Source organism: Urocampus carinirostris, chromosome 2 (genome assembly GCF_059441175.1).
Source record: "Urocampus carinirostris isolate Australia breed hairy pipefish chromosome 2, RoL_Ucar_1.0, whole genome shotgun sequence".
NCBI classification, from domain to species: domain Eukaryota; kingdom Metazoa; phylum Chordata; class Actinopteri; order Syngnathiformes; family Syngnathidae; genus Urocampus; species Urocampus carinirostris.
Window position 1 is genome coordinate 69,212,076 of NC_142350.1, and position 26,137 is coordinate 69,238,212.

A 26,137-nucleotide genomic window follows, 5' to 3' on the forward strand; every position below is an offset into this window, starting at 1 on the left:
CACTGTAAATATTTTATTGTTGAATGCATGTCCATACACATTTCGATGAGACATTTTCAATCATCCACATTCTTTGTCTTTTAATTTGAAGGCTCCCTTTGCCCACGTGTTTCCTTTAACATGTTTTACACTAAAAATACATTAAACGTGTATATTGTGAGATACCAATAAAATGAACCTGATTGAGTGGCGTCTCTTTTTTTTCAATTTTCCTTAAAAGCAATTCTTGAAGTGTCTTTCGAATTGCCATCAACTGAAAGTATTAAGCTAATGTGGCAAATTTAGACATGAACCCACATTTTGTATAATTGTTGGAGATTATGTTAATAAGTACATGATTTCCTTTATTTTTGTGATCTTGAATGGCCCTAAATCGCTAAAAACATGCTGAGCTAATGCATGCAATTTGATAGAGAATTCAAACTTTATTTTAGAAGATTCCTCGGATCATATTGCGTTATGCGTCTTAAGTTGCCTTTAACATTTTGAGCTTTTGTGTGCAATTCGATGACGAACCCAAATTTTATTTTATAGAGGATTTTGTCAAGTCTTTTATTTTGAAAAGCGGATCCTTTCCTCAAATCATAGTGATTTACGACTTTTGAATCACGCTAAAAAAACTGAAAAGTGAAAAAGTGAGTTTGATGAAGAACTCACACTTTATTTTGGAGAGGATTTTCTCTCTTATTTTGCAAAGTGGATTGTTTCATCAGATCATAATGAGTTTATGACTTTAAAATCATCCTTATTGAGTTAATGCGAGAAATTTGACGAAAAACCTAAATTTGACTTTCTACATGGAATTTTGCTTGTGGAGGAAGTCTTATTCAGAAAAAAATGGATCATTTCATCAGATTACAAGCCCGGTATTTTTTTCCCGCCCTTTTTCTCCCCAAAAAGATTTAGGAAAAATACTTCCGACAACAAATCGTCTCCGCTCGTTTTTCCAACGCCGATTTCAACGGAGTCGTTCTTTGGTCTTTTCGTGACGGCCTTTTCCGTCGATGGGAAAAGCGACTCGGGAAAAAAAAAACAACCGCGGAGGACGACGGGAAGCCGAAAGGAGGCGCATCGGAGCCCCAACCGTGACGTTTTGTGAGCCTTACCGGCCTCCAAAAGCCACACCGCAAAAACAAAAAGAAACGATAAAGAGAAGAAGCGCTCGGCGTGTTTTGCCGACGCCGAATGGAGCCCGGCGTCGCCGTGCGCTCGGCCGGCTCGCCGGCTAGCTAGCTAGCTTGCGCTTTTCTCTCTTTCTCCGGATGGCAAAGACGCCGGTCTCGCCCGAAACCGCGCGAGGGAACCCGCCGACACCCAAATGACTTGAAAAGAGACGGGGGAGGGAAAGAGAGAGAAGGGGGAGGGGAAGCAAGTGTGGTGATCCGGCCGCCGTGGGCTGCGTTTTGGGTCGGCGCTCTCAGCCCATTTCCTTCCACTGCCGGTAGAAGTCGGAGATGTTCTTCAGCTCCACGCCCGCCGAGCTCGCCGCCTGCACGGCCGACTGAAACGAGTCACACGAGATCAGATGACGGGTTGTAACCAAAAAAAACAAAATATCTGCTGAAAATGAGAAAAAGTCTAGGGTGGAACGAGCCATGTGAAGCTGGCCCACGCTTGGGGGCAGAGTTCGTGAACAACCGAGCTGCATTTTTATTCATTTTGCACAATGGGCTGTACAACTGCCGTTGTTCATATTACCATATTCATCATTAATATATTGTTTTTAGATTTTTATCCTGATGCAATTTTTGGGGGATTTTACTGAATGTGGAACCCTCCAATTTATTTATACTTGTATAACGACAATAAATGCCAATCACCAGGGAAGGAAAGCGATGGACTTCAAGTGTCCGTCTTCTTCAACTTTCTTATTAGCTGCTAGCCAAACCTCTGCTAATGTTTACATGCTAACACGACGAGAGCTAGCCAACTACGGCACAGCCCTTTTATTTTTTAAACATATACATTAAGCGTAACATCCAGTCTGTTTGTCTCCCAGGTCGAGGCTTGATGCTCTTCTATGTACGTTGTGAGTTGAATGTGCATATGTTTGAATTTGACTTTCGAGAATATCAGTGAGACATTTTGTACCATAATCATCAATCCCTTCCTAACTTGGAAGAGTTAGGAGACTTCCTCCTCCGTGGTAAAAAGTAGATGGGGGGGAATAAAAAGCAATCCAACCATTTTCTCAACCGCATCAAGCTGTCTTATTCCACTTTCATTTTAAAAGAAACAGCTCGCCCCTTCTTTACACTATACACCAAACGTATCGAATGGATGCACGAGATAATAACAACAAAAACGTCAAAGTGTGCTAGAGATACAGTGCAGTGCGATTACACACAAACCAGGAATTAGAAGCCGGATTTCTTCTTCGGGTTGGATGCTGGGTGACCTCTCACAGCGCCATTAGTGGCGGAAATAAGCACTATAGTAATGTCCTGTACTCAGAGAAAGGAGCACACAATACATAATCTATCTTACTCCAAAAAAATGATTGTATCGACCGTTTTGCGCAGGTCAAATGGTCATAAGTAGGGGAGCGTCTAATTATTTTTGGGATTTATTTAGCCGTGGCCATCTCGGGATTTCGGCCATTTTGGGCCCACAATTCGAGTGCTTCTCTAGAGTTAAAATCATGATATGGCTGATCCGACACTGGAAGAGACGCGACTCCCACAAGACGGAGAGAAGAGAAATTTATAGTCAGCTGACCTTCATGGCGGCAGAGCGGGTGCATAGTTCCTCCAGCGGCTGTCCGGTGAGTAGAGTGACCATGCCGGCCGTGTCCTCGTCCGAGCTTTGGGAGACGGTCAGCTGGCGGCAGCTGTCCACCATCTTGTAGAGATGCCTTCCCCACAAACAAACCATGTTGTCATCGATTTGGCAAAAATCAAGCTAAAATTGAACTCGGGGTTCGTACGCCGAATTCACGGACGAATGAATAGAGGCGACAGGGAGCGCGTAGCCGCGCCCACCCTTTATGGGATCCGTGTATCACACGCAGAGCAAATAGAGCGGATGAAACAACGACAGCGAGTGACTCTTTAGTCGCTAATCCCGATAGCATAGCCGTATCAGTTCTTCCTTATTACGCAAACTTATCTCAAAAGACAGTTCTATTCATGACATCGAGATGTCCAAAGACGCCTGTAACCTTGTAATAATAGCGATATATAAGGAAGTCGTCAGCCCCGTGCCGACTTCACGTGGTATATACACTTTGTTCCAGGATAGATAGAAAGCTACTCCCAGAACAAAATAAATTCTCTGTATAAGCGTGTGGATCACGTGATAAAAAGATGGCCGACCTAGATCGGCAGCTAACAGCTGAACAAACGCAGTGGAATCCATTATTTCGAGCACTTTCAAGACCAATTTTCATATTTTTCAGTGTCTCCGAAGGAGGAAATCCAGCATCCATTAAAAGGACATTTTTTTGTTGACTTTGATGACTAAAATAAAGTCGCTATCATACTGCTAGCAAATACTTGGTGCCATTTTTGAGATAATCCCATCTTTTTGTGTCAATGGGCTGCTATAAACTGAAGTGAATTCTAGTTTTTCCTCAACAATGCTGCATCACATTGGTCTCCAAACAGGGAAAGGGCTAATTGAGTTGAAAACAGAATAAAGAAAGTACTGCATGTATAAAAAGCAGAAAAATGAGCCAAATTTTGACTCCTTTTAACAATATTGATTGCTTCAGATCAATTTTTCAATCTTAGAGAGTGGTGATCTTTTGCAATTTTTTTTGACTCGTTTTAATTTATATAAATCGTGTGTTTTCCAGAGGATTTGTATCTAAATTGGTAAAAAGTGAAAATAGTTCATCTTTTAAATTTTATTTTTTTATGCATTTTTAGGGATCTTGTGTTGTTTGACTTTATATCTGTTCAGTGTATAAAGAGCTTGAATTGTTTTGTATTTTACCGCGGGAATTGTCTAGTTTACATATGTTTTTGTGAATCTGTGAATATTAGTATTTTATTTTTTTCAGGGAATACTGGTGCAGAGTCAAAAGAGCCGGTTTTCTAAGCAGAGTTGTCCTCTTGGGTGGGACTAGTAGGGGGCGGTGACGCTATTATGACAAGCCACCAGAGCAGGAGTGTCTGCATCATTTTTTCAATTTTTGCATTCTTTAGAGTCAGATTGCCACAAAACATAGCAATTGCAGCTATTTCCAGCATTTTCAAGCACTTCACCCAAAAATCAAAGCATTTTCTTGACCTTAAAAGCTCCAAATTATAAAGTATTTTCAAAGATTTCAAGCACCCGTACGAACCCCGTGCACAGACTTAAGTTCCGGACGCGTCGTACCAGGCATCGAGGTCTTGACGTTTCAGCTTGTCCCTTTCGAAACTTCGGCCCGACTCTTTCTGGCAGCGAATGTACCTGCGAGCAAACGTCTTTTTCAGCCCACTCGACAAGAAAAACAGAGCTGCCGTTGTCAACGCGCCGACCTGTTTCCTTTTCGAAATTCGGACTCCAGGAAGCGGATGCCGTCTCTTGCGCCAGCGTTCACCTTCTTCAGTCGGTCCAGTCCGTCGATCACTGTGACAGGAGCGGCTAGCATTAGCATCAATGACAATCGCAGGCAGTTACTGGGAAAAATGTGTTAAAAATAGGCTGAAAATAAGGGGGAACATTTTTTCCCCATATTTTTTGTTGACAAAATTCTGAGCACAATTCCCAAGCTGAATTTGACACCTTGCGATATTGCAGTGGTTCTCGAAGAGTGGGGCCCAAGAGAACTTTAATTTTTTGGTTGCGTGACAGAAAGTAATTGAGAAGCACTGTGCTATTGTGACCAATATTTTCAATCAACACATTATAGTCTTGTTACATTCTTATGTTTTTTTTAAGAAGGGAACTATGAGCCATGTATTAAACTCCTTTTAAACACCATGAATAGCTGTGGTTTTGATAAGTCTATTCTGTTTTTAATATTTGACAAATGCAAAGGAGATTTTATAAGATAGCAGGTCATTATTTTCATTATTATTGAGCACTGTTGTCCAACCCTACCGGCCAATCGTAGCTGTTCTCGTATTTCCACGCTCTTAAGGCTGATGTTTTTTTTGTCTATCTCTCTATACATCTATCCTGGTCATATCCCTCGAGAGGGGTGACCGACAGCCAGACAAACACATAAACAAAAAAAAAAAACAAAAAAAAAGGAAAAAGTAGCAAAAAACACACACAAAACTGTTCGGACGATGGCCAACCCAAATACCCAAACAAGTGAAGCACCTCGGCACCCAAGTCGGTCATGCTTTCGTCCCTCCAGATGAAAACGGGTCACAAGAAAGCGGCTGTGTCACTCGGGTGAGGGTGACACAACACACTCTGCTGTTCAACTGCAGGGCCTGACAGCTTTCGCTGGTTTACCCCTGCTGTATCATGGAACCTGTCTAAACATCCCACTATCCTTTTACAACACATTTCCACTCGTTCCTATAACCAACAAGAGCTCTAGCTTCCATTATATTTCAACCTCTTTCCTGCAGTGCACCCATAACACCATCCATCCACGTCAATGGCGGCCTTCCTCTTGGTCTCCTTCCATTGACTTCTGCTCTGTAGATCCTCTTCAACATTGGCTCCTCATCCATCCTCCCCATGTGTCCAAACCACCCGAGTACTCTCTTATCCACACGCTTACTCAGTTCCACGACGACTCCAGTTCTGTCTCTCACAATTTCATTTCTCAATCTATCCAATCTTGTCACTCCTAACATACTCCTCAAACACTTCACCTCAAAAACATTTCATTTTCAAGTTTTTTGTAACCTTGAATATTTCATAAAAACAGCGGGACTCGGGGTAGGGCTTCTGAATGGGGAATGGAATTCTCTGAAAGGAAGGCTTCTCTCCCTGGTCTCATGCAAGTTCAAATCCATTGATGTGTTTTGAACGCCTACTAAAGTTTAATCATAAAAAGTTTGAATTAAGGATAGTCAAAACCGTTTTGTTTAACTGAGGTATGGATTTCATCGTGCCTCTACGCTTCTTGGTGTGGCCAAAACAGCACACCTGCCTCAGGTCTCTTCAAGTCCCGCCACTGCTTTAGGCAGACCTCAGAGCGTCAGAGAACTGGACAACCTCTTTGGTCTCTTAGGATTCTCTCTGCCTTTTCCTACTTCTGCGTCGCTATCCTAGACAGGGAGGCGCTGCGGCAAATAACAAACCTGCCTCAAATTTCTTCAAGTCCTGCCTACCACGCTGTGACTCGGGACTATGACGTCGCAGGAGGTCGGAGCCCTGCACTCTAAGAAGAATCTGTTATTAATTCTACAGTCAAAACAAGCCACTAGTTTAATCAAGGGTATCTGCCAAGAGATCCTGGTTTTACATGTTTTTTAGTGAGGCTAACTCAAAACTAAACCAACAGTGTGCCACCTGCGTTGGCTATCTTGATTTCACATTTGTCTATCGTTTAGAAGCGAGAACAACAGTGGCGTCCATTTTTCTGACCTGAACTACGTAGGCTTACCTGTTCTGGGGATGATGACGATGAAGCAGCCGCTGGCCGCCAGATGCCGGATCAGGTTCAAGTGCTGGCAGAGGGCGGCGGCATCCGGCACCAGATAGGGTGACATGGACGATTGCGCCTTAGGGTGCTGGAGGCTGCCCTCTAGCTGCGACACCTCCAACTACCGAAGCAAATACAAGTTTCGTTTCCAGTCGGGAGAGAAGAAGAAAGAAGGCGAAAATCAAACCTGGAGACGAAGCTGAGCCATGTCCCGCATCAAGCGATTTCTGCGCGCTTCCTCTTCGGCCTGGAACAAAAATCGGGTTGATTATAAAGCTCCCGATGACAATCGTCATGTTCAGATCAGGGTTTGTACACCTTTTTCATGGCCAAGTTCAAGCATTTTCAGGGCCAATTTTACAGTTTCTACAGGACATTCTTTTTGCGTCAATGGGCTGCTTTAAACTGACAAGAATTCTGCCTCAACAATTGGATACATAACACGTTTAAAAACGAGGAAAAGGCTCTATAGGTGTTAGGTAATAACTGAGTTCAATACGGAAGACAAAATAAGAAAGTACTACATGTGTAAAAAGCAAAAAAATTAGCCAAATTTGGACTAATTTTAATGATATTGATGGCCCCGAAGCAGAATGCATTCAATCTTTTAATCAACTGCTAATCTTGAGTTTGACTTATTTAATTTATATCTCTGCGTGTTTTTCAAACGATAGTTTCTAAATTGGTTAAAATAGAATTGTAAACATATTTTTTCTCATTTTATAATTTATTTAAAGCACTGAGGAATATTCTTAATTGGTAATTCATTGTTTGCATTTTCAGGGATGTGGTGTTGTTTGACTTTGAAATCTGTTCAGTGTGTAAAAAGCTAAAATTGGTTTGTAGTTTACAATATTTCTTGCACATCTGTGAATATTTGAGTTCATATTTCATGTGTTTTTCAGGGATTACTGATAACTAGAAAATTTGGTGCATAATGTTTTTTTATTATTAATTATCATGTTGAAAGGATAGTGGGATTGTGGACGCGTTCTTAAGGATGGGCTGGGCACCCGTATGATGCGGCAGGGGTAAACCAGTGAAAGCTGTCGGGCCCCGCTGTTGAACAAAAGTGTGTTGTATCACCTTGACCAGAGTGACATGGCCGCTTTCTAGTGTCCCGTTTCGTCTGGAGGGACGAAAGCATGACCAACTTAGGTGCCTAACTTGTTTGGGTGTTTGGGCAATTGGGTAGGCCATGGTCCAAAAATTTGTGTGTGTGTTTTTGCTATTTTTTCCCCGCTTTTATTTTCTTTGTTATTGTATGTGTTTGTCTTGCTGTCGGTCACCCCTCTTGAGGGATATGACCAAGGTAGATAGATAAATTAAACATAATTCTATCTAACAATACAAAAAATCTGAGGAGTCGTTAGGGAGCCAAAGAACTTTTCTCAGTGAGCTGAGCAAAAAGAATAGAGCGGTCTTCTTGACTTTGTTTACTAATTGTAAGCTCTATACAGTTGGACTGCACTTCACCCGGAATATCAGCATTTTCTTGAACCAGAAAACACAACATTAAAATTCCAAGGATTTCAAGGACCCATACGAACCCCGTCAAATGAACATTTTACCATTTGCAACTGGGCCTTGGCCTGCTGCAGCACGTCTTCAGCAGCCGAGCGGCTGACGCTGGTGAAGATGCCCGCCTCGGCGTTGAAATGAAGCACGTTGCCCTGGAGACTGGTAAGGAAGTGGCCGAAACTGCGGATGCAGCACAGGCGCACGACGCACTGCGGCGAGTGAAAACATCAGTCGAACACGGTACCGACGGTTCGACGTCTCGAAATCTGACGTCTGTTCTCTTACTTCTTGCAGCGGGCTGAGGGAGGCGTGACGAGGGCCAAAGTCCAAGCGGCGGTGGGCCGCGGCCAAGGCGGGCAGATGCCTCAGCGCCACGTCTTCCGGCAACAGCACCGTCTGGACCAGGGCGGGACGCTCGCACTCGCCCAGCAGCAAAGTCACGTCCGGGTTCCAGTCGGCTTCTGCGAACGATCGACAATCGTTGAATTTCCATTCGCCCTTCTTGGAAACGACAGGCCTCAAGGGACAGTTTGGGCCGACTCACCGGGTTGGAGCATCTTGCTTCCGTCCGGCAGCAGGTTGAGCAGCACCGACAGACGGTTCCAGAGGCTCTGCGAACTCTGAAAAACACAGACAGGAAAATGGGCGGGGTTCGACGTGGGAAAACGACCGCGACGCTCACCTGGGCGCACATGAGAACGATGTCCGTGTTGGTCCTGAGCCAATCCGCGAACACCTTGACCACCTGGATTAAGCCCTGCTTGCTCAGGATCTCCAGCTTTTCCAGGAGCGTCTTCTCACTGTGAGCCGACGGGCCGCTGCGCTGGCTCCCTTCCGAGTCGGAGTCAGAGTCTGCGGAGGAAACGAAGCTTTTACTTCCCTCAGGTAGAGTTGGACCGAGCCCACACGATCAGCCTATCCCTCCCATATTGGCAACTCTTACTTCTGGTGACGTTCACAAAGTCTCCGAATTTGCCGTCTTTCGTCTAAATCAGTGGTTCCTAACCAGGGTTCGATCAAACTCAAGGGGCTCAGTGAGTCAATCATCGTGAGTAAAGACAAGTCGTCCCAGATCGGAAAAAAGCTATGTGTCGAAATTGAAAATATACATTTTGTTATTCACTGGCAGCACAGCGGCGCAGTGGTTAGCGCGTGTGCGGCACAGTTCTGAGGTTTCCTCCAGGCACTCCGGTTTCCCACATTCCAAAAACATGCATGTCAGGTTAATTGGCCGGCCCAAAATTGTCATCTAGGTGTGAATGAGCGAGCAAATTGTCTGTCCCTGTGTGCCCTGCGACTGGCTGGCAACCAGTTGAGGGTGTCACCTGCCCACTGCCCAAAGATAGCTTGGATGGGCTCCACCTCCCCCGCGGTCCTACTGAGGATAAGCGGTGCAGATAATGGATGTTCGGTGAATATGCATATGAAACTAGTTGGGCATTGGTAGATGTAGGGTTAAGACCACTCTAAATATTTTTTGCAAAGGCTGAATCCCCCTTCTACGAAAACTGCAGGTCTCACCGATGCCAGTGACGTATTTATTAGCCCTTCCACTACAGGACAGATGCAAAAAGTACCGTTTTCAATGGTGCCATTGGGGGCGGTCTGGTTGACATCATCGGGTGCCGGCTGGGGTGGGGTCTGGGAGGGGACGGGAGGCCTGAGCAACACGTTACTGAAGGTGGGGGCCAGACGAAAGCAGCGCTTGGGCTGGAAAAGCTGCGACGACATGGCCTGCAAGTTGCTGCTGATGCTGGCGTCGCCGTTGGCAACGGGGGGCGTCTGACCGCGTTCCGCCTTGGCGTCGAGCCGTTCTCGGGCCCGGCCCGGGGGGCGCTCGCAATTCTCCGTCTCCGCCATGTCCTCCAAGTCCGAGCGGGACTCCTGGCTGTTCATGTCGGAATCCGTCTCCACGTCGAAAGCCGTGCCGCCTTCGTCTTCATCTTCCGACCCGCTCCCCCAGCATCCTTCCCTGGCGACCTTCCGGCGGGAGGGCGGATCGGCCGTGGCGGCCGGACAGGGAAACGCCGCGGAGGAGGCTCCGTCTCGGGTCACTTCCTCCTCGTCTTCGTCGTCTTCGCTCTGGAAGCCCTCGCTCAAGTCGCTGTCGTCTTCGCCGCCGCGGTCTTTGCAGCGTCGGCGCATCCGCGAAAGCCGCGCGTACTTTTTCTTGTTTTGCTTCGGTTTGTCCTGCTCGGACCCAGGCTCTTCCTTGATGCCGTTCTTCTTCGCGTCCTGCTCGTCTTCCTCATCCTGGCGCTCCGGGGAGCCGTTGGGCAGAAGACACTCGCCGGGGTCTTCCAGGTCATCTAGAGGAGATGAATCAGATGAGTTTTCTGATAAAACACAGGCGTCACAATTGACACTGCGACTGGACCTTAACATACCAAAATTGGGAGGAAATTGAATACCATTTATCAAAGGCATTTAATTTTTTTTTTCAAAAAGCTTTGTTAAATCCGAGTGCCCTTTTACCTGCAGGAGTGGCGCAGTAATTCTTTTTTTTTTTTTGCCCCAGAGAGCAGTTAAAAATAACCCAGTTAGTTTCACATCACAAAAATGAATGCTACTGTCATGCATTTTTTATTCATTCTCAATGTGAGTAAATAGTAAATCAGAGGGTAGCCCAAAAAAAATTATTCAAGTGACCAGGGATATTTTGTATTATTTAGTGCCTATTTATGGTAAAACAACTCATTTCGTTGAAAAAAAATAGTTTGTATAAGTAAACATACATGAACTTTCATAAAATTGAGCATTTTGTAAATACTCGTCTGTCGAGAAATTTGTATTTATTGTTCATAACATAATTCTCACCTAGAGAGTCAACACGTTTGTCCACCATCTTGCTGCTAGAGGTACCCCCCAAAAAACACCTTGTGAAAGGCTGAGCAAAGAAATAATGCAGTTGCAATTATGCAGTTTGGTCACTTTGAGTCTCCGTAGTTTGTATTCTTTCTCATCATATTTTCTATATACTGTTGCTCTTTGCCGTGTTTCATGTTTAGTTTTTTTTTGTGTGAGGGTTAGGGTTAGGAGAGGAGTGCGTTATGGGACTTTAATTGTTTGTGTTTGTGTGTGTCATGGCAGGTCAGTGCGTGGTGTGGCTCTTTGACTCTCACAGTTAAAAACTTCGGCTCTATGTGTCAAACTTGTTCGCCACCCCTGATTTCCTAGATCGGTCCAAACAGTAGAAAAATTAAACGTTTTTATTTACAATCCCATGTAAGCTGTATAAAAAAGTACAAAAATGTCCCTTTGAAGACAACACGAGGGTTAATCAAATTGACATGCGTTAACCTTAAGAAAACAATGCCATCCTCTAGGGAGCTTTGTTATGGTTGCTGTCCGCTCACACGTGGATGTGTGGCCTAGCTTGGTTAGTGCCGTTAAAACTTGCCTCTAATTGGCTGGCGACGAACTTTGACATTTTTGGTTGGCCAAACACTCCACTGACAAACATGGAACTATAAATCTTAAAAAAAAAAAAAAACCTGCAGTGTCTTGCGATAACACAACTGCCATACGTCACACGGGAATATCGATTCGATTTCGGTGAAACATGCCGCACGAGTGCAGTCAGACAAACAGGCCGTTCTCGCGGAACTCACCTGCAGCGTCGGTGTTGAGCGGCGGCACCGGGCTTTCCCCCTCCTCCAGCTCCGACTGCAAGCGTATGTTGACGTGGTTGACCAAATGGGAGAAGAGCGCCAGCGTGAAAGCAATGGAGGCGCTGTACTGCTTTGAGCCTGAAAAAATACGATAAAATCAGTAGAATGCATTTAGCCCATGAATCAGGAAGGTATGGCTCAGGACGCCTGGTGTGGTCTTTTCATGAGTACCGTATTTTCCGCACTATAAGGCGCACCGGGTTATAGGGCGCACCCCGAAAAAATAGTTTTTGGTCCTATACGTGTCGAGAACACGTGCGAATGCGGTGTCTGTAAGATGTCACTCAAATGCATCGTTCCATCATTCGGAAGGTTAAAGTCTTGGGATTCAAGAAATGATAACCATTCCTTCGTATCTATTTTCTTTTTCGCTCGCAACTTTACTGTGCATATGACAATAAACACTTGGAATTGAGTTGAATTTAAAAATAGACACTCCATTCCATCCATTATCTGCACCGCTTATCACAGAAACATCGAGTTCAGTCTGAAACAAGACAATATAAAACCGGGAATAGCTCCCCGAAGTCATTGTGTTCATAATAATGTGCAGGCAATGTCCTCTTATATCCGTGAGGGTAGTAAATCCAGGGGAATACAATATATACAAATACAGAATAGAAAAAAATGCTTTCTCTATGCCATCGGCCACATGCTATACGCATTCATCTTTTTCGGCCAATTGCAGGCTTTTTTCGCTGTTTAAGCCAATGGCAGCCTGTAAATAATAAAAAGGATCCGCCTCTTGACCTCCGAATAACTTTAGCCAATAGTGATCGATTCAACTGATGATTGACACATATTTTTCGGCCAATTGCAGGCTTTGTTTGCCGTTTGAGCCAATGGCAGTCTGTAAATGATAAGAAGGATCCGCCTCTTGACCTCCGAATAACTTTAGCCAATAGTGATCGATTCAACTGATGATTGACACATTGGTTAGCCAATGAAACGCCGGTAAATAAATCCCACCATCCACCGCGTACTACTTGGCGTTCGGGGGAAAATCGAGTCGGCGGCTGCAAGTTAGTTGGAAAACTTAATGTTGATCAATAAATAAGGCGCATTGTATTATAAGGCGCATGGTCAGCTTTTGAAAAAAATAAAGGCTTTTAGGTGCGCCTTATAGTGCGGAAAATACGGTATATCTGGCTTGGAGATAAAATTCATGATTGGACGCAATAAGGCCGGGTGTGCAACACCGTGTTTCTACCACTAGCGGCAGGAGCGCTGTAGCGCTTTTCTACCTTAAGGCTAATTAGAAAAACGTCATGAGGATTTTACTGTGTCTCTAAGGCAATGACACGCATCAGAATGCATATTCAAATTCTACCATTTCCTGGATATGTTTTGAAGATTTGTTGTGCTCGGTCTATTTTTTAGGGACAGGCTATTAATGATGAATTAAAATCAAGTCAACAGTTTTTAACCCTGTATTTCAAGAACAGGCTCATTAGTACCAGTAGAAAAGTTTAGAAAAAAAATAGCATATGCATTTCCTGAAGAACATTCAGTAGTCAACTGCAGAGTCAGTAAGTAAAGAACTTTTTAAACCGTTTAAAAAAGAAGCTTTTAACAACCGAGGTTTGTGGTTTTGAACGTTTTAACCACCAAATATACGTGTGTGAAAGGCACAATACATGTCATTCAAACAGTATTGGTTTGAACGTTACAGAAGCAACTCAGACGGTCACATTAGGGTTTTTAAAGCTGTCGCTTTAAATGTTGCTTCATCACCCAGGTACTGCCATAATAGGGAAGGTCTTCTTTGCAGACTTTTTAAGTCTTTGTATTCGCCATACCCGGGGCTAACTTTATTAGTGCGTCTACTTGATATTGACGCTGTCATGTTACCACACCAGACAGATGCTATTGAGCATGAGCGACAGATTCTGATCGTAAAATGTGCCTCAATCTGTTGTGAAAACATGTCTGGTGACAATTTTGGACGATGGAATTCACGGTCAAGGTTTTTTATTATTGATTAATGTCAACAACGCTGATTGTTGCAGCTCTAATTTTGAAGTTGACCTTTACTTCAGCCTGCTTTTGGTTCGCCAATCATTTGAAATCCGTCAATTCAAATCATTTTAGTCCCACCTCCTCTCTTCAGACTGTGCACCACCATCAGGCAGATGACCACCATCTTGAAGACCAAGGCGTCGGGCAGCCCTTCGCAGGTACCGTCGAAGGTTTGCTGCTGCTGCTGCTGCTGCTCTTCGTCCTCCTCGCTGTGGACGTGGCCTGCACCGGACGACGGCAGGTAGAAAAGAACCAGATTGAAGTCCTCCAGAACAGACTGGCACAGCGCGGTCAACTCGGACTCCATCGGGCTGGACGGACGCGCAGAAAGGATTTCCTTCTTTTACTTCTAAACTCATGTTCAGTGAGACCATGCAGCCATCTACGGGGTGAGGTCTGACCTGTTTTTTGGCTGAAGCAAACTCTGCAGGTACATGAAGCTCACCAGGAGACGCTTGATGTCTCTGGATCTGCAGAAGATACAATTATTTCAATCAATAATGAACATCATTTTAGTTGAATAGTAACTTTGAAGAGATTGCTAAATGGAAAAGCATTTTACAGCAAGACATTAAGAATTTTCCCAAAAGGTTGTGACCTTACTTGACCAAAACTTAAAAAAATGTGGCAACACAAGTGAAGTACATTTATGTTTGAATAATAATGAATTTTTCAGAAAATGAATACATTTTCATTTAAAAATATAACAATTTACGTCTTCTTAAGCAGAAAACTAAAAATGGAAACAACTTTAAAGTGGCAGTGTGTATTAATCTATCACTGGAGGTTGTAGCTTAGAATGTAGCAAAAGGACGTATGAAGACCACATGAAATGGTAACCCGAAGGTTATCACAAAAATTGGAATGATAACATATTCAAATTTAAACATCAAATAAGTAAGGATCAGGGATGTGATTTGACCAAAGTGAAATTATCTGAAAATTAGCGGGGGGGGGAGGGTGATTGCTAGCTGGGGGGGGGGGGGGGAAACCAGGTAGGACCAGGGCAGTGCCCTGGTGGGGGGAAAAGTGGGGCGAAGCCCCCCCCCGGAGCTCATGGGTTTTTTTAAGTACTTTCAATGCACTCAGATGACAAAGAAATAGACAAGACAACAGCATAAATTTTCAATGTATATTGAACTATCCCATATAAAATTACAGTTTAAGTCAACTCAAAATCAGTCACATTAAAAAACATTTCCCCAACGCCACTATCTTAATTGTAAAGAAGATGGTTCCAGTGGCAAGGGAGACCCTAGACGACCGGCATCTTTCTACAACTGCAGGCGGCTAACGGGATCCAGGTCTGTAGGAAACCGCCTCAAAGCGTGCCGCCACCAGCTTTTGGGATCACTCTTAGTCTGGACTCTACCCTTCGACCTGTTCGGCTTGGGTAACCCTACCAGGAGTACGAGACTCCCGCCGACATAGCTCTGGGGGTCATGGAGACGCGCAAAGTGCCCCACCAACAAATTCGTCACAGTCTTCTTTCCAACATTCGTAGATAATTCCTTCTCCAACCAGTCCCATCGAAACTTGTTTTTTACAATCTTATCAATTTCTTTAGCTCGCGGAGCATCTTTGCGTTCGATCACGGACATCTTTCTTTAAACACCCGGCAAAAACGTGTGAGAAATGAACAATGGCACACTCCTATAACAAGCGTGTTTATTGGTCAACACGAGACTTCAACCAATCGCAAGTACGTTTCATTTCAGTTACGGAAACACTCAAATGGCATGCTGTCGAGACGAAATCGTTTTTTTTTACCAATTAAAACACCGGAAATTTTAAAATTTTATTTTTGGAGATAAAAAAAGCGGAATTCCGCGAATTAGCGGAAAAATCACATCCCTGAAGGATAAACTACTGTCAGCAAGAAGACCAGGTGTTAATCTCCGCCAGCGACAACAAAAGACCAAAAAAGAAGGATTCACCAAAAGCAGCTGAAAAGAGAGTTGGAATTGGTCAGAGCTGCTGTAAAGAAAGTGATAGATGCCTAAATCACAGAAGTGAGCAATGTTCGCTTGCACGAGCAGCTTTGGTAGGCTAGTGACACTGAAGGATGAAGCAAGAGCGGTTGACCCTAACAATTGTGGAAAGCAGGCAAGCAATCTCCAGCAGCCAAGTCATAAGACTTAGCAAACATCACATTTGGGGCTCAGCTGTGTACAATAACAGGGCGATAAGTAATAAAAGCACCACCAGTACAAGCTCGCTTGGCAATATCCTGATTTGGGCTTCTGCAGGAGTACAGTAATGGCCTAACATGTCAGCTTCTTTGAAAACGTGAATATCATTATACATTTCTAAACCCAAGGTTATGTTTGTGAAATGGTGTTTTTCCTTTTTGTTTGAATCAATAGTGCTTTGCTTGACTTGCTTCATTTACAATGCAAGGGTTCGTAGACATTTCTTTCAAACGGCCAAATTCAAGCACTTTTTAAGCACTTTCAAGGCCAATTTTCCATTATTTCCAGTTCCTTTAAAAGAAAAAATAGGGTACAAATCATGTTTTTTGCAGAGCCACAAACAGATCTGCAATTTTTAATCTTGATCTGATTTTTAGATCCTGAGTACCTGGCGAATATACTTGTGGATCTTAACAATATGTGTAAATATTTTCGAGACATCTCTCTCTCTCTCTCCCCATAGAGGTGTGAGTTAAATGTATGTATGTAGCTTACATTTTCAGTTGCAAGTTCTTTCCATTACAATTTGCAACAATTCGCAACCATATTTTCTTACATGAATGTCCATTGATACATACTTCTTGCTCTAATACACATTTCAAAGTGTCCTGTTTAGGTCTAACATTTAGCACGCCATGAGCAAAAAAATATGTTAAGCCGGTCATCTTCGTGAGTTATCACTCATGACTGGAAAGCGCTTCCTATCCCATTGTGAAGAGATTAATCTCATTTTGGCATTCTTTGATTCACCCGTCTTAATGCACCTGTAGAGGACGATGATGCTTCACATGACAATGCGGTGCAATTGCTGCTGCCGTCATTTCTAACCCGACTATTATTTTACTTCGTTTTCTTAGTGCGTTGACTGTCGAGTCATACTGCCGAGAAAAAGAATTTTGCGGTTCCTTCTCAAAGTTTCTTCATGTTCCTCGTGAGGTTTTTGAGTTTTTCCTTGCCCTCATGTAGGTTTTAGATCAGGGTATGCTGTCATAATAGTCTGTGCAGCCCTTTGAGACTTGTGATTAAGGGAGTCATAAATAAACATGATTTGACAAAGCAAAACGATGCACGGAAATTAAATCATGCAGTCACGCAGCGAGCGTCCTAACCTCTGTCGGGGCGGCGATAGCTTCTTGGTCTCCTGCTTCTTCACCTGCTGGTACATCTTGGCCGCTTTGTCGAAGAGCCGCTTCAGGTTGCCGTAAGCTCCTTCGAAGGGACTCTCGGATTGAATGCTTTGGAGGGATATTTCAGTCATGGAGCCAGAAGCAAAACGGTGATTTTTTTTAGGTGACACTCACCAGCGCAGGTAGTAGTAAGTGGCTTCCACATTGTAGAACTTGCTCCCAGCCAGCGTCCCCAGCTGATTGAAAGGCATCCCTGCGGGAGGACAGTGAGAAAATTAGATACTGGGGATGGACGGTCCATGGGCACAACATGAAAGTTTCCTCCTCTGGGCCATCACCACTTTAAAAAAGCATACAAGTCTATGAAAAACAGTATATACATGAATTTGCTTATGTATTTTTACATTTCATTTTCCTACTTTTTTATAGAAATATGTTTATGTCATTGCACTACATTTCATTGCACCAGTGTTCTAACCGCACTTGCACATTAGGCCAGGGCTGCCAGGCTCTACAATCGGTATGGACAATCCATCTTTATATGATTTTTTTTTCAACATTTTGTAAGTTTTAAGTCTTTGGTGACATGTTTATCCTGAAGCGTCACATTTAATCTGGTAGTAAGTAATATTCATTATGCAGTATCTGTGGAAAGACAATTCTAATTCAAATTCATGAATTGATTTATATGTATGATTATATTGAATCTAATACATCCATTTCATTTTAACCAAAATATCTCATGTGATATGTTGATTATTGCATAAATGTATACAGATGCTGCCCTACTTACAAACGATCTCGTTCGTAAGTTGAATTTGTTGGTAAGTTGCTTCAGTGCTTTATTTTGTTGGTAAGTTGCTTCAGTGCTTTATTTTGTATGTTTAAGGACTATATAAGTAAGCTTAAGGCTTGCATAAGTAACCTGTATTGTTTTGTACTAAAACATAGACATTTCATAAAATAATATGCTCTATAAAGATAAAAAAGTTGAGTTCAACGCAATTTTGGAAGATCAGCTTCAAGAGTTAGACGGCTTCCTCCCCGTGGTAAAAAGTGGCCAAGAAAAGCAATCCAACCATTTTCTCAACCGCATCAAGCTTTCTTATTCCACTTTCTTTTCAAAAGAAACGGCTCGCCTCGTACACTTTACACCAAACATATTGAATGGATGCACGAGATATTGCACAATAAAAACGTCAAAGTTCTGAGCACGCTAGAGATTAAGTGCAGTATGTTTACACACAAACCAGGAAGTAAAAGCCGGATCTCTTCTTCGGGGTGGATGCTGGGTGACCTCACAGTGCCACGCGGCGAAAAGAAGCACTACAGTAATGCCCTCTACTTGGAAAAACGTGAACACAATACAAAATCTAACTTACAGCACTGTCCTCTACTATTTTTTTGAAATCCCGAAAAAAATGTTCATATCTACCATTTTTCGTAAGTCGAATGGTCGCAAGTAGGGGAGCGTATGTAGTTTCAATTTAATCCTATTTTCAAAATTGTATACAGTGGGACCTCGCTACTTCGCGCTTCGACGTTCGCGGATTCAGAGCTTCGGGGGCCTAAAAACTAATAATAATAAAATAAAATAAAAAAAAAATTAAAAAAAATATATATATTTTTTAAGCATTTTTGAAGGGGCGTCGCTACTTCGTGGTTCCATGTTCGCGGGTTCAGAGCTTTGCAGGTCTGAAAAATAATAATAATAATAGAATAAAACAATATTAAAAAAAATGTTTTTTAAAAGCAATTTTGAAGGGGCGTCGCTACTCTGCAGATTTTCACTTTTCGCGGGTGGTTTTGGTCCCCATTAACCGGGTCTAAAAAAATAAAAAATAAATAAATAAAAATAAAAAAAAAAATTTAAAAAATTTTTTTAAGGTGCGTTGCTACTTCGCGGATTTTTACTTATCACGGGTGGTTTTGGTCCCCATTAACCGCGATAACCGAGGTCCCACTGTATTTTTATTCTAATTTTCTTGCTTGAATACACCGATGTGTAGGGCGTCAAGGCAGTTGAGGTGGCGGGTGCAAGATAAGCTTTGGCTTTTTCCTTTTAGTTATTAAATCTGTGGATTTTTTGAGTTCATTGTAACCTTGTTCTTAAGATGAAAAGATGGAAAAATAATTCATTGAGGGAAAAAGACCAGGTAGATTGAACATGTTGGGGTATTTCTTTTAGGCCCCCTGCGCTGGCCCGTGTAATCGCTTTCTAAAAAATGAACTTAAAAAAGCAAAGGAGGGCGCACTCACCCACGTGCGGCATGACAGACAAGGCCTGGTGGTAGAATCTCTCAGCCAAATGCTCTGCCTCCACGCCGGCGAGTTCGTTCTGGTAGCGAGCTGGAGAAAAACAGACACGGAGACGTCGGTTTCAAAACGAGGAAATATCCGAATGACGGACAATTTTGTGTGATACGAAAAGGAATTGCCATCAGCGGCGCCGACGGCTCTGCAGAGCTATTTGCCGGGAACCTACCGAGATCACCGAGGTAGACCAGGCAGCGGTGACAGGCCGTTTGCGCCCATTCCATTTCTCTGGGTGAGGCCGACAGGGCCTTTTTTGGGCCTGAGGAATACATGAAAACATCTGCTCAGAAAGCCCAGAAAGTTGTGGACCAGCTTCTTTCTTCAATTAGTCAACTGTACAGAGCTTGCTGAAAACCGTGAAAGACAGGCAATCTGAACATTTCATGGTTTAAGTGTTAACAGTTCAGCAGCATCAAGTCAAATCATAACAGATTGAAAAGGAACTTCTACCCAAAGGCAATAATAACCCTCATCACTGGTTAACCATGCTTTAAATGGGGATTGTAGAATAATGACAAGGGGGTTATTCAGTTTGTTTTTAATTTATACTATTACTACTATTCATTTATACTATTACCAATAACTTATTTTTTGCACTTTTTTAATTTATTGTAAATTATCTTGCACGATCAGGATTGCACTTTTTAATTGTGGCTTTGCGATATATTCTCAGGGTTCGTACACTATTTTATGGCCAAATGCAAGCACTGTTTAAACATTTTGAAAGCCATTTTTTCAATTTCTACTGTACTTGACATATTAGTCTCTTCACCCGTCCTCTCCTCTTGTGCACGATACATAGGGGGCGATGACGCTTCATATAACAACATCACACAAACTAATGCCAGCTGCCATTAGTCACAAGGCAAATCCATGTTGGACACCCTAGCTGGAAAACATAGTAGTGCTTTAAACCCCAAATTTGGGGCTGAAACCCCAGTTACAATCCCTGGCAAAGCAAAGCCACCAGAGCAGGTCTGTCAGCATCATTTAAGCAGACTTATTTTTCTTCATTTACTGCATGGTCTTTCAAGACAGACAGCCAGGAAATATGGCAACAATTTCAAGCATTTAGACACGTTCCACAGATGTAGTCAACTAGTAAACTTTCAGATGAGATTTAACAGGGATGCATAGGTATAAGCCTAGATGCGTCCAACTTATAAAACGTCTCCGCCTGGGTGCCAAAAACTTTTTTCAGGGAAAGAAATAACAAAGATTTTTTTTCAAATCGAACGTTCGCTTTATTCCGATTTTGAAATTTTCATTCGGTTTGGAAATTTTGGAATTTCGGTTGGTTTGGCAATTTGCATACTCGGCAGCCAATCAGAAGCCTGCATTGAATCACTTTTTTCAGTTGGCTTTAGTCACTAAAATAATGTTATCTTTCTGCTGAGAGAGTCCATGTCTCTAGCATAGAGGAAGATGGAAGTAACCAGCGCTTGCATGAGTCTGGTCTTTGATTTCACTGCTACGTCCCTGCTAGCACATACTTCGTACAGTTCCTATGTATGACCTATGATCTTTGTGTGTCAATGGGATGCTATAAACTGACATAAATTCTGCCCTTCTGCTTCAACAAAGCACGCGCAGCTTCAATACGTCACACTTGTTTACAAACACAGAAAGGACTCTATCGGTATTTGTAATAAGAGTTCAACACAGAAGACCAAAACAGAAAGTACTGTATGTAAAAAAAAGGCAGAAAAATAAGCTAAATTTAGGCACTTTTCAATGATATTGAATGCTACGAAGCATGCTGCATTCAATCTTAAGAGTGTGCTGATCTTTTGTGTTACTTATTTTAATTTCTATCTTTCAATTGACATCTTTGCATTTCATCATTTATTCATAGCACTAAAGGGTGTGTTAATACTTTTGTAAAATGTAGCATTTACAGGGATTTTGTGTTGTGGTTTTGACTTTAAATCTGTTTAGTGTGTAAAAAGCTAAAATTGTTTTGTCATTTACGATTTTTCTGTAGATATGTGAAAACTTTCATTTATATCTCATGTGTTTTGCAGGGATCCCCCGCAAAATATATTCCCATGACTAGTCTGATAAACATGTCCTCTTGAAAGCGACAGTAGGGGGAAGTAACGTTTTCACAAGACAACTTGATAACGTAGACTGATCGTTTTTACGCACCATTTTATTATTTCTTAGTTTAAAAGCACGGTCCATCAAATCACACTGCTAGGAAACACAACATTGGAAATCATGATAAGCGTTTTTAAGCACTTCACCCGAAATTTCCTGACCTTGAAAACAACACTAAATTCGAGCATGTTTAAGGATTTCAAGCGCCCGTACGAACCCTGTCCCTAACTTTTTGCTAACTTTCAAGCTAAAAAAGGTTTGCTGACCGATGAGCGGGTCGGTGACGTGCGTCCAGTCGATGCAGTCCTGCAGCTCCAGCTGGTAGTGCGACTGGACATAGAGCAGAAGGTGCTGGTAGAAACCCACGCCGGCGATCAGGTGCGTGCGGTAGGCGCACTCCAGGACGCTGCGGCTGTGGACGTGCTGAGGACGCACCATTGAAAAACTTTAGTCAAACCAGATATCTAAGGAGGGAAGCTTTGTGAAGCTGAGAGATACTTTTTGTGTTGAATTTTTCACAATTTCAACAAGATTCCAACCCCTAATAGAGAGAGCCAAGCAGGGAGGCAATGGGTACCCACCCATGTTTTCACTTCATTTGACTTCATTTCCATAAATTTGTGCAATGGACGATTTTTTAGATGTAACTTTGACTCACAGTTTTAAGTGGGATTTCACCCGGTTCAAGTAAAATATCCCGGTAGCGGGTCTTTTTTCAGATGTAAATACTTTAGAGTAGAGGTGACACGTTTTATATAATTTATATACATTATATATAACTTTTTAAATTTATTCATCAGTCTTTATATTTTATATATTTTTACCAACTGGAGTGCCACCGTAATCTCGTTGTAGAAATACAATGATAATAAAGAAATCCGTCTGAATATTACAAAAGCGTTTTCAATTACGATTGAGGACGAAACAAAAAGCGTTGGTAATTGTACCAAAAACTTTACCTTCTTATTGGTCTTGATGACCTGGATGACTTCGTAGTAGACCTTCCTCCACAGCAGCTCCTCTGCCTTGCGACCGTAGTCCACCGGGTGCAGGAACATCAGTTTCACGCACAGCTCCCTCAGCCTGGGCACAAGACCCACAAAATGATGCTAAGCCTAATTAAGCAAGCAATTTTGAATGCAATCTATTTGCAGAGTAGACAGTAGGAACTGGCGTGGAAGCATTTCCATATCTAAAGCGAGCCTCAAGTCATCATCTACGTCAGGGGTCAGGAATCTTTTTGACCCAAAGAGCCATAAACGCAAACATCTTTTGATCTTTTATCTAATGAGACAAGATTCAATAAAACTGGCAAAACCCACACTCAAACACACTTTTCTGCCATGGACACAGGCACGACGGGACGAGTTAGCAAAGCTGCCAGTTTAATGTTATTCTTCCTTCTTCAGTGGCTCCGCCCCCGGTTGCTTACTCAATCAGAAGGCGGAGGGTGGGTAGCCTTCAAGGAGAGAGGGAGACTCAGCTGCACCCAAGCCTAAATAATGCAATTTTAAAAATATTTAATTAGTTTTTATGCCGTCTCTTAATTACACACATGCTTTTTTTTATCACGGACTTTTAAAATTCTCAATATTATCAATGGTCTTGATTCACAGGCATATCGGGACTAAGCAGGGATGCCTCTGTTTAGGCCACTCATGTTTTTCTTCCTGTTTCAGTGGCTCCGCCCCCAGTTGCTTGTCCGATCCATAAGGTGCAGGGCGGGTAGGTAGCATGCGAGACAGACAGAAGTATGAGAGTGGGGGAGAGAGACTGGGCTGCATCTGAGCCTAAATAATCGGCCTATCGAATAATTAAAAATGCCATTTTCTGGCAAACTCCCAAAAAACGCTGCCGATAATCGGTCTACCTCTAGAAAAGAGCCATATTTGGCTCGCGAAGCATCAGTTCCCGACCCCTAATCCATTTCAATATGCGGTCGGATTTGCAATCTGCTTTTGAGGACATCCTACTTGTTGCGCAGGCTAATATTCTCGGGCTTGAAGACTTCTCTGTACGAGGCTTTGTTGCTGATGATGACGTCCAGCTTGTGCACCGACTCCACGACCGCCCTGTGGACGATCATTGGACAAAATCAATTTCTGCAATACGCAAGAAGGGATGTCAGAATAGAAACAAGGCCCACGACGCGGTCGGGAACAAAAATAGCCTCTCTGGAATACATACACAGTAGACCGCCTGGGATACAGTGACTCCACCTTACGACAGTGTGCATGTTTTTATTCTATAGTTGATATTTTGATCATTTCATTTTTTTATTCAGCACTATTTTACGACTATGTCTAGTAACATTACAGTTATTGCAAGTGGGCAAAAAACTAAAAAAATGATAGATTATTTTATTTACCAAATAAACAACCCGAACAAACGGTTTATGCACAAATTAAATTTTCATTCTCAAGTAAGTCTTGCTGTGAGTAAATAGGTGCCACGCTGTGTTTTAAGGTTTATTTTTTCCTAAAGGGGATGCGGAGATTCTACTGGTTGAATTACCTCCCACAATACCCGTGATTCTTCACTCAATTCAGGATCTCAAAAGAGTTTGCAAGAAGGCGATGAAATTATTTATTTCTATAGGGCCAAAGCTTACATAAATGTTAGAGGGGAAGCAAAAATATGATAATTAGAGAAAAGCAATCCACCCACTAATTTCAATCTACCAGCTCGTCACATACATGTAAACTTGTGTTGTCCTGTTTTTTTTTTACGTTACTTTTTTGATCATCTAAAACTGTATGCAAGCTTTGAAAACTCTCTCGGTGTACCGTCTTTCTTTGTAAACATGTGTAACCCATGTATAATATGTATTTGCAACTGTATATTTTTGTAATGTGCTTATTTGTATTTATTTTAGACACTTATTCTGATATGTTTTTCACGGGTAAACAAAAAATGAGGGGCAGAACCAACGCGGGGTGCCGAGTTTAAGTGGGGAACGCTAAAGGTGAGGGACAAACAAGGAAAGAAGAAGGGGTAAAAAGTTGGTTAAAGAAAAAGGAGTTGTGTGAGTAAATGTGTTCATCTGATATATTTTTCCCACCCTTACCTTTGGAAATTTACACTTTTTTCCTTGGATTACTTTCAACGGGACCCGGACTCTGCATCAAAACTTAAGTACCAGTATCATTTTCCGTTCATTTTGCCGGCTGTGATTTTTGGACTGTGGACTTTAATGAAGGACATTTTGTTTCAATCGCGGGACTTGAAGTCGGGTTTGGGCTAATTTTGTGTTACATGTTTAAATGTGGGCGCCTGCGGCTTATATACAGGTGCGGCTTGTGTATGGACAAAATCGTTTTTCCTCTTAAAATGTGGTGGGTGCGGCTTATAATCAGGTGCACTCTATAGTCCGGAATTCACGGTATTTTATCTCGCTGTGAGTAAATAGGTTCCTGGTCGAGTTGATAAAGTTTATTATTACTTGATAAGGGGAATGTGCAATCAATAATCAATCGGCTGACAGGTATAAAGTGACATCACAGCAAAGATAAATAAAGTGACATAGCATTTATTCAATCATGTTGGCTTGGAGTAAATGGTGCCCCTCGGACCCTAATGGATAAGGGATGCAAACCACAATCATGTTACACGTTCGTAGAATTTATTGCGTACTATCTTGTTATTTGGATGCTTATTTCTGGAGTGCTGGGGGTTCGAAAGTGAATTAACCCGAGTTTCTATTCCCGCCATACGACAATTTCACCTTGCGAAGAGCACCTTAGCAGCGATTCATGTCGTATCCCGGGGATCTACCGTCAAAGTATTCGGGAGTTCCCGACGTGTCTTTCAGTCGCGTTTTTTAAACATATAAACGGACTGAATTGATACAGTCTCTTAATTACAGTCCAAACGAGGTCCAATTACAACCTGTTAGCTCGGCCTCGTTTGTTACCTGTACAAGCGCTTAATGAGAAGGACTTTGGCCTCCGGTTCGCTGTCCTGTCCGGGTCCGCTCATGTCCGCTGAGGAGTCGCCAACAGTCGGGTGGAAAAGCGCCGGGCCAGTCGCGCACTCGGGTCGCCTGGTCCGGGCTAGCTTCCGCCGGTCGTTAGCCGGCTAGGCTAGGACGATTAGCCTCTGATGCTAACGTTAGCTTGATGCCGCCGAGTCGATTCTTCCTCTTCCCCGCTCTACCCATTCGTTCCGGGCACCGGGTGAGAGGGTCGCCCCTTAACGTAAGCTTGTTCGGGTCAGCTGAAGCAGCTCGGTTCGTCTCTCGTGCCGAACCTGACTTCGGCCAGAGCGACGAGAGCCGCCATTCTTCCCCAACAGGAAGGGTTCGCTGTCAAGTTATCGCGAGATTTGGGAGACCGCGCGAGGCCGGAGCGATGGGTTGCCAAATTCTCATATTTCAATCCTTCATAAAAACAGCGATCGGCGACAATAATTCACAGAAATACATATATTTTAATTGGGCTATTCAGTGTTCATATGTATTGCATAACAAGTATACAAAATTGTTTTTTTTGTGGGAATAGTTTTTCAATGAAAGTGGGAAAACCCTTGTCATGACATCGACAGGTTGCCAAATTTTCCTAAAACCTACACAAACCTTCAATGGAATCTCAGTAACACGAATATATTACGAACATGTATATTGTATGATGGTGTTATTCAAATTTTTCTCTTTTT

At 42.8% G+C, this 26,137-nt stretch overlaps 1 protein-coding gene across 1 annotated transcript; it reads right to left on the bottom strand.

Moving 5' to 3' along the window:
- smg5 (SMG5 nonsense mediated mRNA decay factor) lies at window positions 1–25,804 on the bottom strand. The gene is made up of 22 exons (XM_088327649.1): window positions 25,398–25,804; window positions 23,458–23,556; window positions 22,444–22,567; window positions 21,751–21,907; window positions 19,554–19,643; window positions 19,328–19,417; window positions 17,243–17,321; window positions 17,051–17,176; window positions 14,151–14,219; window positions 13,828–14,060; window positions 11,671–11,808; window positions 9,637–10,368; window positions 8,742–8,911; window positions 8,604–8,679; window positions 8,345–8,520; window positions 8,110–8,268; window positions 6,726–6,785; window positions 6,500–6,659; window positions 4,467–4,557; window positions 4,324–4,398; window positions 2,719–2,854; window positions 1–1,501 (listed from the first exon to the last, which is right to left on the bottom strand). The coding sequence occupies exons 1-22, from the start codon at window positions 25,460–25,462 to the stop codon at window positions 1,418–1,420; spliced, it is 3,189 nt and encodes a 1,062-aa protein (XP_088183775.1). The 5' UTR covers window positions 25,463–25,804; the 3' UTR covers window positions 1–1,417.
- Between the last annotated feature and the right edge of the window lie 333 nt (window positions 25,805–26,137).